Source organism: Xenopus laevis, chromosome 1L, assembly GCF_017654675.1.
Source record: "Xenopus laevis strain J_2021 chromosome 1L, Xenopus_laevis_v10.1, whole genome shotgun sequence".
NCBI classification, from domain to species: domain Eukaryota; kingdom Metazoa; phylum Chordata; class Amphibia; order Anura; family Pipidae; genus Xenopus; species Xenopus laevis.
In genome coordinates, this window is record NC_054371.1 from 224,464,459 (window position 1) to 224,479,002 (window position 14,544).

General features: G+C 40.1%; 1 protein-coding gene across 1 annotated transcript in view; it reads left to right on the forward strand.

Annotated features, from left to right (window-relative positions):
- Nucleotides 1-14,544, forward strand: part of loxhd1.L (llipoxygenase homology PLAT domains 1 L homeolog) — a 134,517-nt gene that overhangs the window by 15,685 nt on the left and 104,288 nt on the right. Inside the window, exon 7 of the mRNA XM_018267115.2 lies at nucleotides 1,252-1,450. Coding sequence (XP_018122604.1) covers nucleotides 1,252-1,450 — 199 coding nt within the window. The remainder of the gene's footprint in view (nucleotides 1-1,251; nucleotides 1,451-14,544) is intronic.

Sequence of the window (14,544 nt, forward strand, 5' to 3'; positions counted from 1 at the left end):
CTTCCTGTCTGGTATTGGGCTCAGTTGTCCTTCCTGTTGGGGACTAAGGCCGGTTCTACTTATTGTTTGATATTGTGCTCAGTTGTTCTTTCTGACTGGGATTATGCTCATTTCTACTTCCTATTGAGTATTATACTTAATTTTGCTTCTTGTTGGGAATTAAGGCCAGTTCTACTTCCTGTTTGATATTGTGCTCTGTTGTTCTTCCTGTTGGGAATTAAAGGGAGGTTCACCTTTCAGTTAACTTTTAGTATGTTATAGAACGGCCAATTCTAAGCAACTTTTCTATTAGTCTTTATTATTTTTTTTTTTAATTATTTGCATTCTTCTGACTCTTTCCAGATTTTGAATGGGGTCACTGACCCCATCTTAAAACAAATGCTCTGTAAGGCTACACATGTATTGTTATTGCTACTTTTTATTACTCATCTTTCTATTCAGGCCTCTCCTATTCATATTCCAGTCTCTTATTCAAATCAATGCATGGTTGCTAGGGGAATTTGGACTCTAACAACCAGATGGCTGAAATTGCAAACTGTAGAGCTGCTAAATAAAAAGCTAAATAACTAAAAAACCACAAAAAATTAAAACCAATAGCAAATTGTCTCAGTATATCACTCTCTATTTCATACTAAAAGTTAATTTAAAGGCGAACAACCCCTTTGAGACCAATTCTACTTATTGTTTGGTATTGGACTTAATTGTTCTTTGTGTCGGGACATTTCTACTTCCTGTTGAATATTATACTTAGTTCTACTTCTTGTTGGGAATTAAGACCAATTCTACGTATTGTTTTAAATTTGGCTTGATTGTTCTTCCTGTTTGGGGATTATGCAAATCCAGGATTCAGTTCAGGATTCAGTTCAGGATTCAACCTTTTTCAGCAGGATTCTGACAAATTCACGCACCTGGCTGAGCAAATGTGAATCCTTTAAAAAATGTTTACTCTTCGTCACACAAACAAGGAAGTAAAACATTTTTAACCACGTGCTGTATGCGCGGCTCTTTGGTCCTTTATAGGCCTAATTTGGATATTCAAATTAAGGGTCCATTTTTAAGGAAGGATTCGGGATTTGGCGGAATCCCAAAATAGTGGATTCAGTGCATTCTTACTCAATTCTACTTCCTGTTGGAATTATACACAGTTCTACTTCCTGTTGTGGATTAAGACCAGTTTTACTTATTGGTTGGTATTGTGCTCAGTTCTTTTCCTGTTGGGAATTAAACTCATTGTTACTGTTTACTTGGCAGCATGATGGCCTGGAGCAGCAGCACGCATGGTTCTTGGAAGAAGTGTTTGTGACCAATACCAATAGGGACAAATCCTGGTACTTCCCATGCCGCAGATGGTTTTCCCTGTACCACACAGACTGTCAGCTGAGCCGCACTTTGTCCCCCGAGATTAAACCCGTATCTCATGAACTCGATGGCAAAAAAGGGGACCACACTGGTAAGTAAATATATACAATTTCTGCTGCTGACCTTCTGACCATGCAGCTACTAATCCCCCAGAACAACATAATACCCCCAAGGTCTACTTCTAGTAATGCTCTTAATCTTAAAGGGGTTGTTCACCTTTGAGCTAACATTTAGTATTATGTAGAGAGTGATATTCTGAGACAATTTGCAATTGGTTTTAATTTTTTTTTATTATTTGTAGTTTTTGAGTTATTTATCTTTTTATTCAGCAGCTCTCCAATTAACAATATCAGAGATCTGGCTGCTAGGGTCCAAATTACCCTAGCAACCATGCCTTGATTTGGATATAAGACTGGAATATGAATAGGAAAGGTCCTGAATACATAGTAACATAGTCAGTTAGATTGAAAAAAGACACACTTCCATCAAGTTCAACCTTAAAGTGATACTGACACTAAAACATTTCTTTTAAAAATATTAATCTACATTAAAAGTTACCTATAGGTCATGTTGATCGTTTTTCACTGGTAGTTCTGCTTATGTAAGTAATTGTCACTTGAAGTTCCTAAACCTGACTGTTTTGCCGACCTGACTGTCCCTTTTAACCTGTCAATTAGAGTTTCTAATGCTAACGGACTCCTGCTGCACAAATATGGCAGCCCCCGCATAGAGGAACAGGGTATTAAGAAAGGTAATATAAAAGCATCAGACAAATACTTTTATGGCAAAATTATAAATAGCTTTCAAAGACAATTTTATGATAGATAATAAAAAAGGTTATTTTCTGATGTCAGTATCTTTATATACATATAATATAATATATATATATATATATATATATATATATATATATATATATATATATATATATATATATATATATATATATATAGCCTGCCTAACTGCCAGTTGATCCAGAGGAAGGCAAACAACCCATTTGAAGCCTCTTCAATTTGCCTCAGAGGGGGAAAAATTCTTCCTGGATCAGTCCCTGGATCAACTTGTACTATGAGCTATCTCCCATATCCCTGTATTCCCTCACTTGCTAAACACCATCCAACCCCTTCTTATACCTATCTAATGTATCAGCCTGTACCACTGATTCAGGGAGACAATTCCACATCTTCACAGCTCTCACTGTAACAAACCCCTTCCCAATATTTAGCCGGAAACTCTTTTCTTCTAATCGGAATGGGTGATCTTGTGTCAGCTGGAAAGACCTACTGGTAAATAAATCATTAGAGAGATTATTATATGATCCCCTTATATATTTATACATAGTTATCATATCACCCCTTAAGCCTCTTCTCCAGCGTGAACATCCCCAATTTGGCCAGTCTTTCCTCATAGCTAAGATTTTCCCTTTACCAGCTTAGTTGCCCTTCTCTGTACCCTCTCTAATACAATAATGTCCTGTTTGAGTGATGGAGACCAAAACTGTACGGCATATTCTAGATGGGGCCTTACCAGTGCTCTATACAGTGGGACCCCCTCCTCCCGTGACACTCTGCCCCTTTTAATACAACTCAAGACCTTATTTGCCCTTGATGCTGCTGACTGGCATTGCTTGCTACGGACAAGTTTATCATCTACAAGGACTACAAGATCCTTTTCCATAATGGATTTGCCTAGTGCAGTCCCATTAAGGTATAAGTGGATATTGTTACATCCCAGGTCTATGGCTTTACATTTATCAACATTGAATCTCATTTGCCACTTAGCTGCCCAGATTGCCAGTTTGTCAAGATCATGTTGCAAGTGCCACATCCTGGATGGAATTAATTGGGCTGAATAGTTTTGTGTCATCTGCAAACACTGATACATTACTTACAATACCCTCCCCTAAGTCATTAATGAACAAGTTAAATAAAAGTGGACCCAATACTGAGCCCTGGGGGACCCCACTAAGAACCTTACTCCAAGTAGAGAATGTCCCATTAACAACCACCCTCTGTACCCGATCCTGTAGCCAGTTTCCTATCCATGTGCAAACGACTTCATTAAAGGAGAAGGAAACCCTTCAAATTTGATTGCTTTTTATGACGAGGTAAGTAAGATGCTGGACAGTGGGGGGGCAGTAGATGTGATCTATTTGGATTTTGCCAAAGCGTTTGATACCGTGCCACACAAACGACTGCTTCATAAACAAAGGTCTGTTGGGCTTAAAGGAGAAGGAAACCCAGTCGGCGCAAAAACCCTCCCCCCCTCCCCTGTGTTGCTTCCCCTCCCTCCTCCCCCCTGGCCTACCCGTCCCGCTGGGCAAATGCCCCTAACTTGTTACTTACACTTCTGCGCAGGTCCAGTCCACGGAGTTCACAGGCACCATCTTCTTCCACGTAATCTTCTTCCTCCAGGAGAGAGGGGAAGCAACACAGGGGAGGGGGGGGAGGGTTTTTGCGCCGACTGGGTTTCCTTCTCCTTTAAGCCCAACAGACCTTTGTTTATGAAGCAGTCGTTTGTGTGGCACGGTATCAAACGCTTTGGCAAAATCCAAATAGATCACATCTACTGCCCCCCCACTGTCCAGCATCTTACTTACCTCGTCATAAAAAGCAATCAAATTAGTCTGACATGACCTGTCCTTCATAAAGCCATGCTGATTGCTGCTCGTAATGCCATTCACTAGGACAACATTTTGAATGTGATCCCTTAACAAGCCTTCAAATAATTTGCCCACCACAGATGTCAAACTTACTGGCCTATAATTGCCAGGCTGAGATCGTAATCCCTTTTTAAATATTTTGAATGACATTTCTCCAATCCATAGGTACCATACCAGATGAAAGTGAATCTGACAAAATCAGAAATAGGAGCCGGTCTAAAACTGAACAAAGCTCTCTTAGAACCCTGGGGGTGTATGCCATCTGGCCCTGGCGCCTTGTTTACATAGAATAGAAAGATGAGTAATAAAAAGTAGCAATAAATGTGTAGTCTTAAAGAGCATTTGCATTTAGATGGGGTCAGTGACCCCCTATTTTAAAGTTGGAAAAAGTCAGAAGAAGAAGGCAAATAATTCAAAAACAATACAAAATAAATAATGAAGCCCAATTGAGAAATTGTTTAGAATTAGCATTCTATAACACACTAAAAGTTAACTTAAAGGACAAGGAAAGTTAAACTAAAGAAGTAGGCAAGAAATGTGGTACATTATGTTTTGAGCTTCTGTACCAGCCCAAGGCAACCACAGCCTTTTAGCAGTAAAGATCTGTGTCTCCAAAGATGCCCCAGTAGCTCCCCATCTTTTTTCTGCTGATTCACTGCACATGCTCTGTGCTGCTGTCACTTACTGAGCTTAGGGACCCACTCACTAAATACAGCACACATAGAATAGAAATGTCACAATATAAGGCTGATTAGTAATTAATACAGATAATTACTACATGGCAGCACAGAAACCAGTGCAATTAGCATCAGAATTTAATAATCAGCAAACCTGTAGCATCAGCTTATATTACAGCCAGGGAAGCTCATTTTCTGCTGGATAATTAGTGACGAGCCCTAAGCTTAGCTTCTCAACAGCCAATCAGAGCCCACTGAGCATGTGAGTGTCACAGACACTTTCCAAGATGGTGACCCCCTGTGACAAGTTTGAAGTTCTGGATCATTGCTGCTATTGACAAGCTCAAACTTTAGCCTCGTGCAATAAGTTCACTATATAAATTATGCCATTTTTAGCCACATTCATTTTAAGGGTTTAGTTCTCCTTTAAAGATTAACTACACCTTGAAGTCATGGGAAACATGGGTTTGGAGCAGAATTGGTATATATGGGCTGGGTCAGCACTGACACAATGTTAAGCATATTTAAATACATTTAGGGTAATTAAGAACCTGTTTTATTTGTTGCTGTTCTTCTTCCATTAAATGTTGAGGAATTAGTTATATCAAAGGAGAAAGTTCAGTGTAAGTAAAGTATGGAGCCAGGTGACTAATAGCGACGATTATCTCCCCGTGTTTTTGGTGTGTATTCTGTGTCGTAGCTAAACGCCACTGTAATCTTAGGAAAGATGAGGAGAGACTGGCTGCTGAACTGTTTTCCGGGATTCTTTTCTATACTGAGATAAGAAACAGCAGAGCAGTGGCTGCTTTAAGGCCCTGAAGCATCAATGTCTCACTGGGAGTCGTAACTGCTCAGCTACTAAACCTCCCCTGTTTAATTTTAATTTAACTTTTGGTATCTTATAGTATGTCTAATACTGAGCAACTTTTCAAATGGTCCTCATTATTTAAGTTTTTAATTATTTTCCTTCTTCTCCTGACTCTTTCCAGCTTTCAAATGGGGGTCACTGACCCCATCTAAAAAACAAATGCTCTGTAAGGCTACACATGTATTGTTATTGTTACTTTTTATTCCTCATCTTTCTATTCAGGCCTCTCCTATTCATATTCCAGTCTCAATCAATGCATGGTTGCTAGGGACATGTGGGCCCTAGCAACCAGACCGCTGAAATTGCAAACTGGAAAGCTGCTGAATAAGAAGATAAATAACTCAAAAACCACAAATAATAAAAAATGAAAACTAATTGCAAATTGTCTCAGAATATCACTCTCTACATCATACTGAAATTGAACTCAAAGGTGAACAACCCCTTTAAATTAACAGGCAGAGTTATGGGGGGTATCCTGCATTTCTTTGACTTTCTTTCACAAATCTTCATTTCATTCCTCTGTTTGTTTCACTGTTGGTCCTGCACATCACTAAGATATTAATGTATTAAAGGCAATTAGCAGCCTATTGTCAGCGGCCAGGCTCCAGTTTCAGCATTTTTCATTCTGACTTGAAATGAATAGACCCCCTATGTAAAAGTGAGATCATCTTTGGGGGTGGGGTCAGCTTCTTAAAGGCTTTGGGACCTCCTGATTTCTAAATGATTAATAGATAAACCTAGTTCGTTTGCCTGACGAAGGGGAAAGTTATATAAAGTAACTACTCAGGACAGGGCACATGCAAAATTAATTAGGGCATCTGATGACAATGCTAATGGGTGGTACGATCTGTGCCACGCTATTGTACCGCTTGTGATTTACTGATGCACCCGCCTGATAATGCAACTCTTTTCCCATTATCCTCTTCTCTTTTTTTTTAAGCTTATTACATATAGGGTGGGGTGGGGATTCCACTCCATGACATGGAGGCACCTGCAGAATGAGTCCGTTTAGGTTTCCTGCAGTTTGGTTGTTGCTTTACTGTAAATGTCAATAAAGATGCCTACGAATTCTGTTCAGTTTAGGGATTCACCAAACCCACTATTTGGGATTCAGCCGAATCCCCGAATCCTTCATGGAAGATTCGGCCGAACACCGGACAGAATCCGAAGGGGTACAGAAGAAAAAAGGGGGGGGAGGGGTGTGCAATATACATAGCAGTTAGCACAAGATTCATACATCTCTAAATATGCAGTGAATATAAGAGTATAAGATATATAGATAATTAGTGAGGATATCCTGACGCATTCTTGTAAAATATCTTAATATCTAACCTTAATATCTTAATATAACCAACGTACCCATGTGTTCCTAAAATTGGTGTGTTGCTTTTCTGTAGATGAGGAAAGTTCTTCAAATTTTGCTATCTCGTTTACTTTTTCTACCCAATCTTTTAATTTGGGAGCCGTAGGGGACTTCCACATTCTCGGGATAAGTATTTTGGCCGCATTAATTAAGTGCCTTTCTAGAGTCAAGTCTAGAGTCAAGTCGGAGACCTCCTCCATAGGGGCTCTATCCCAGAACAAAAGAACCCGCTCTGGAGTCTTGGGTATCATTCGACCTAATGTCTGCGAGCTGAGCTGGAGAACTCTTGATCAATAGGAATTAAATATTTTTACTTCATTGTTTTGTGACAAAAAGTTATGTGATTTCCCTTCCTGCCCATAATTTGCATATGGAAATGAAGATTCGGTTCGGCCAGGCACAAGGATTCGGCCTTATCCCAATCCTGCTGAAAAAGGAATCCTGTATTCGGGCATCCCTAGTTCAGTTACCTCCAGTTAGGGATGCACCGAATCCACTTTTTTGGATTCGGCCGAACCCCCGAATCCTTCGTGAAAGATTCGGCTGAATACCGAACCGAATCCGAACCCTAATTTGCATATGCAAATTAGGGGCGGGAAGGGGAAAACCTTTTTAATTCCTTGTTTTCTGACAAAAAGTCACGCAATTTCCCTCCCCGCCCCTAATTTGCATTACAAATTAGGATTCGGATTCGGTTCGGCCGGGTAGAAGGATTCGGCCGAATCCTGCTGAAAAAGGCCGAATACTGGCCGAATCCTGAACCGAATCCTGGATTCGGTGCATCCCTACCTCCAGTACCCGTATATAGCAAACACACACATAAATATATACAGATTCGAAATTGAGAATTTACCTTTTTTAAAATGTGTTTAATTCAATATTTACATCCTTTATTGCTATAGCACCAGCATATAGTGCAGCGTTGCCAACAGATGAAACATTATTGGCTGTTTCAGTAGAGCTTACAATCACACACAGGCACATCATTGTATACCTCCCAACTGTCCCGTTTTTCACGGGACAGTCCAGATTTTGACAGCTCAGTCCGCAGTTTGTTACTAAAATGTCCCGACTTTCTTTTTGATATCCTGAACAGCCAGAAAAAGTAAAACATTTTCTAAAACTTAATTAAATAAGATGATTTTTGCCAGAGAGCCAAGAAAGGATAAGTAAACCTTAAAAATAAGTGAATGTAAAATGAATGAGGGTGCTATTCTAAGCACTTTTGCGATGTTCATTTATTAATTATTGTTTTATTTATTCCAAGATATTAAGGGATACATGTACTGTTAATATGAATGAATTTTGTTACAACAGCACCACCTGCTGGTCAGTTTCCCACCAGTCTGACCACCAAGTAGTCAAGGAAGTTGTCAGGAGAAAGAAAGAGGCTGCTCTGATGTTCTTCTGCTTAGGAAACATGTGAGAAAGATTTCTAATTGTTTTCCTAAGAAGAACATCAGAGCAGGCTCTTTCTTACATTCAGTTATTTTTAAGTTTTACTTATATAGAATACCCAGCGCCTGCACTTAGATACATTTGTAACTATTTACGATTAACAGGTCTCTTGGGAGAACTGAGACTTACAGCTTAAAAGGCAATTCACCTTCATTAGCAAAACTGTAATAACACATATAACATGCCCTTAAAACCCCCAGAAATGTATTCAGACATTCAATAACCTGCAAAATTTTGTAAAATGCAAGTGGTATGTAGGGGGTGTGGCCACAAAATGGGTGTGGTTAAAAATGCAGACGTTTTTGTCCCTCTTTCCTGTTTTCAAATGTTGGGTGGTGTGCCAACTGTCAAATTAATTAGAAGCCGGTTAACTTGCTTGAATGTATTTGAGGTGTGGGGTACCCAGAGGAACCTCAAACAGGGAAATGGAGGTCACTGACTTTTACAATAACTTTAATATGATGTAGATGGTGAAATTCTGGGATGGGTGATGATGATGAAGGGGCGGGGCAGTGACATAAGGGACAGAGCCATGGGGTAAAGGGGACAGTTTGGGCAGTGATTTGGTGAGTAGGGCAAGGTTATAGAGGTGCTGGAGGGATAGAGGGAGTAGGGTTGCCACCTTTTCGCCCGATGCAAACCGGGCATGGGGCGGGGCAATGACGTGACAGGGGCAGGACAGTGACATCAGAGGTGGGGCGACCAGCGATTGGCAGGTCGCCACTTCAATCATAGGAAATCCTTCCCGGTTTTCCTAATTTGGAAAACTGGGCAGGCAGTTTTGACCCGGACAGCACGGCTTTTTGAAGGGCAGCCTGGGTCAAAACCGGGCAGGTGTCAACCCTAAGAGGGAGAGCTGGGGGAGGGAACTGGACATAAAAAGACTGGCTCCAATTCCAATGAATATTTAATGTTTAAATCATTTTTTAGTAGACCTAAGGTATGATGAGCCCTGGCTTCTCGTTCTACCACGGGGCAATAAGACGGCATTAGTCATGGGTGATTTTCTCCCGTTTTGCTTCGCTGAAAAATTAGCGAATTTTCAGCGAAATTTGCGAAACGGCGGAAAAAAAATCTTGAAACGAGAATTTTGACCCCGCGTCAATTTGCTGCAATTTTGACGCTCACATCAATGGGCATCTGAATAATGTTGACGCGCAATGGTTTTGACGCGAGCGACTTTTCCAATGTGCATCCAAAATGTTTTGATGCAGGCGAATTTTCCCGACAGTTTCCCAAATTTATTAGACGGCAGCGAAACGCAGAAATTCGCCGTGAATTCATGCTAGACGGCATTAGAGAAAACAGGAGCCTTCTTTCTGTTCTCCAAAGTAGCAGATGTCAGGGCCTCCTCTGATTGCTCAGCTCTCCCAGAAAGAAGACTCCTGCTGCCTATCAAACCTGATCACAACCAGCAAGCATGACAGGAAGTCCCGCCCACTGACACTCCGGAGAACAGAAAATAGGCAGAAGTGTTAGATCTGTATCCAGCAAGCATAAAATTAGGGAAATGAGTATATCAATATACGCATCACTTGTCATTATACTCAGTATGAATAACAGGGCTTTGTCTGTGCTATTTAAAGGGGAAATCCACCCAAAAGCTTTTATTTTTTTGAATAATTAAAATGTCATTTTAAGCAACTTTTCAATACACATTAATTAAACATCATCAATAGTTTTAAGGCCATTAATAAATGTAATTGCTACGGTAAGCTGCATCTGTCTATCTGTCTCTGACTCCTAAAACAATGTAGCAGGTAACAGACAGAGCATTAGGCAACAGGAGTCTTCATGTTCCGAATGGACACGATGTGGGGAAACTGATACGGAGACTACAGTTTTGTAGTCGATTCAGAGATAAAGGAACTGTCAGAATCTCGGTTACACTTGTCCTTATTTATTCTCCTTGGCATGTGGTGATCCCCCCCGGTTCTTCCTCGCGCTCTTTGCTTCCTTGTGAGCTTCATATTTTTTTAAAGAAGCCGTTGAACCTGAGAAGGTGCTCAATTAGCGAGCGTCGGCATGAAAACGACCTTCCTTGGCGCCTTGCTGGACCTGCCCCTGCTTATCTGACTCTCATTGGGGCAAGATATATAACGGGCATGGGTAATATATATATATTGGACCCCCTTACTGTTTCTGATACATGAGCACAGGCAGAGTCACCCGCAATGTGGCTGAAAAAGAGACGCCAAAACCCAACAACCGGTAAGCGCCAACTCCTTTCTTATAATAGAGAATGCGTGTTCCTTTATTTATGTAGCTGTACATATGTCCAGTGGGGGTGGGGTAATAGTTTGGGCCGGCTTAATACTCTGATATTTATAATAATTTTTATTTATTGATACGACTTAGTGGATCAGTTATAAAGCCAAAACATGGCTCTACTCATTTACAGAATTATTAAAGGGGAGCTATTGCGAAAATGAAAATGTTATATAAGCTTCATCACACTGAAATAAGATGTTTTCTAAATATAATCCATTAAAAATTATGGACCGTTTCTGAAATAATCAAGTTTATCTTCACGATTCCTCTCTCAGCATCTGTTTCTCTTCATTCTCTCTTCATGCAGCAGTTGGGTGTCAGATATTCACTGACAGTTAGATCCAATATATCTTATAGGGGGGCTCCTTTTGCCTAGAAGATGTATTAGAGCTCACTCTATTAAACTCACCAGACATCATGTCTCTCTACATGCAGGATTTGTGCAAAAGGCAGTTATTTTGTTAGATTCTGTTTGTACTGGAATCTGAGTGAGCTCTAATACATCTGCTAGGAAAGGAGCCCCCCTATAAGATATATTGGATCATTCATCTGACACCCAACTGCAGCATGAAGAGAGAATGAAGAGAAACAGATGCTGGGAGAGGAATAGTGAAGATAAACTTGATTATTTCAGAAACGATGCAGAATATTTATTTGAACAGGTATGGGACCTATTATCCAGAATGATTGGGACCTGGTGTTTTCCGGATAACAGTAATTTGGATCTTCATACGTTAGGGCTAATAGAAAATCATGTAAACATTAAATAAACACCAATAGGCTGGTTTTGCCTTCAATAAGGATAAATTATATCTTAGTTGGGATCAAGTACAAGCTACTGTTTTATTATTACAGGGAAAAAGGAAACCATTTGGATTATTTGGTTATAATGGAGTCTATGGTAGACAGCCTTTCCATAGTTCAGAGCTTTCTGGATAACAGGTTTCTGGATAACGGATCCCATACCTGTATTGTTCTGGTAATACAGTGGGGGGAGGGCGTCAAAGGTGGCAATAGACCTGTATTTAGAAAGTTTCTTATTTCAGTATGCTGAAGCTTATATTAAATTTTCATTTTTGTGATAGTTCCCCTTTAAATTGTCCAATTTCTCAGTGTTTTTCTCAAAGAATGCAGTTATATCTTCAGACTTTAGCAATAATCGCACTCACTGGGCAAAATTGTAAACATAAAAACTGGGGTTTGAACTGGGCACTGACCATGAGACAATTTAGGGACAGCCTATCAACAGATGAAGGGGGATTTATGATTTATTTCAGACCCAAATCGCCAGGATGCAGTGGTTTCCCCCACAATTCCTGTACCCTTGCAGACATGCACAGAGAATTGCATCTGCGATGCATTAAAACGTGTCAATGTGCATTTTGATGCTCAGAATTGTCAGGGTTGTGTCAGCTCCGAGTCCAAATGACATTTGCACAATATTCTTTAGGTGCCAGTGTGCTGTGCTTATTCATGCAGCCTGCAGTGGGGAGCCTGGAATTACTACCATACAGCGCTGCTTGAAAGTTTGTGAACCCTTTTCTACATTTTTATATGAATGTGATCTGATTTTCAAACAAGTCTTAAAAGTAGATGAAGAAAACTGAGTTAAACAAATAAAACTCAAATTATTATATATATAATAGATACAAAAAGCCGCACTCCTAGGTCTTATTTAGTGAAAAAAAAAAAAAAAAAAAAAAAAATATATATATATATATATATATATATATATCAGTATTCACTTACTTTTCCTCAGTATTTGGTGTGACCCCCTTGTGTAACTGTAGATCAGTCCTGCACAACGGAGGCCATTTAGCCCATTCCTACATACAGAACAGCTTCAGCTCTTGGATGTTGGATTTCTACATATGAACCGCTCGCTTTAGGTCTTTCCACAACATTTCAATTAGCTTAAGGTCATGACTGTGACTTGGCCATTCCAGAACGTTCACTTTATCCTTATTTGACCATTCTTTGGTAGAAAGACTTGTTGTTGTTTAGGCTCGTTGTCTTGCTGCAGGACCCACTGTCTCTTGACATTCAGTTCATGACATCTTCCCTTAGTATTCTCCGGTATAGTTCAGAATTCATTGTTCCCTCAATGATGACAAACCATCCAGGCCGAGATGCAGCAAATAGGCCCAAACCAGAAGACTCAAACATGTTTCACAGAACTGTGTTTTTCTTTCTCCAGATTTAACGCCCCTCATTTAAAGGGGGAGTAAAGTCTAAAATAGAATAATGCTGTATTTTGTATACTAAACATAAACATGAACTTACTGCACCACAAGTCTAATCAAACAAATGATTTATGCTTTAAATGTTGGCCACAGGGGGTCACCATCTTGTAACTCTGTTAAACATCTTTGCAAGACCAAGACTGTGCACATGCTCAGTGTGGTCTGGGCTTCAGTTGGGAGTTTAAACTTAGGGATCGTCATAAATGATCAAAACAGCACAAGTCAAATAATATCTGCCAGAAGCGATACAGCAAGACTGATTAATAATCAGAATATACAGACTGCACTGGATACTGTGTTGTCATGTAATCTTATGTGGATTTTATAGTTTTTGTATTGTTTAATACAAACTTTCTCCAACTCTCGCGAACCAGTGGTTGCAGCAAAATAATCCTCCAAATAGAATCCCAGTTTATCTGTTTAAATCTGGCTCCATGATCTTTGTCCCTGCAGCTGGAGTTGGAAACAGTAAACGGGATGTAAAGGCAAAAATGAAATCCAATAAAAAATCTCTACACAGTCATCCACTGCTCTACAGGGAAACAAACAAAGCCGCTTGAGTTCTACATGGCTGGGAAGTAAGGCGGGGGCTCCTCCTACTGTTCATAATTACGATTGTTTCCCTGCAGTTAGGGACCGTCTGACAATTCCTAACCACAGCAGTAAATGAAGGCAGAATGTCACTGCATACAGTCAGTTTTCTTATAAAAACAGTATATATTTTTTAGTTAAAGTATATTGGAGATGGGTTTCTTTTTCATTAAAGAAAGTAAAAATTGGATTTTATTTTTTGCCTTTACATGCCCTTTAAGCCGAAAAACTGTAGATGGTCATCAATATTTTTTGGAGAGTTCTATTGATGATCTGATGAACATCAACATTCACCAGTGTAAGTCACGCCTTCAGTTGCTTAGAATTTATCCTGGGTTTCTATGTAACCTCTCAGACTATTAGATTCTTTGATGGCCAACCACTTAGGGTTGCCACGTTTCCCCCATTGGGAACTCTGGGCTGGGGACGGCCAATGATGTCATGGGGGAGGGACAGTGATGTTGCGGGCGGGGTGGTGATGTCGAGCAGATGGGTCGGTGGGTGGAGCAATGATGTGACAATTGGCCAATCGCCACGTCAATCTTAGGGAAACCTGACCAGTTTTCCAAATAAGGAAAACCGGGCAGGCAGTTTTGACCTGGACAGCGCTCCATAAAACCAGGCTGTCCGGGTAGAAACCAGACAGGTAGCAACCCTACAAGCACTCCCTACAATCTGTTGATTGTTGGAGTCCAAACTCTTGTCTAGTGATGGGCGAATTTGCGCCGTTTTTTCGACGCCGGCGCCCGTTTTTGACGCCGGCGAATTTTTGCCTCGAATTTTCGCGGGCGTTTTGCGAATTTATTCGCTGGTGGCGAATCACGCAAATTTGCCGCAAATTCGTGCCTGGCGAATAAATTCGCCCATCACTACTCTTGTCTTGTAACCTTTTCCAACTTTATGGGCATCAACTTCACTTTCCTTTGCCACACACAGATATGATATTGGATCATATATATAAATAACCAAATATAATCATTTTTGTTTCATTTTTAAATTAGGTTTTCTTCATCTAATTTTAGGACTTGTTGGAAAATCAGACAATGTTTTAG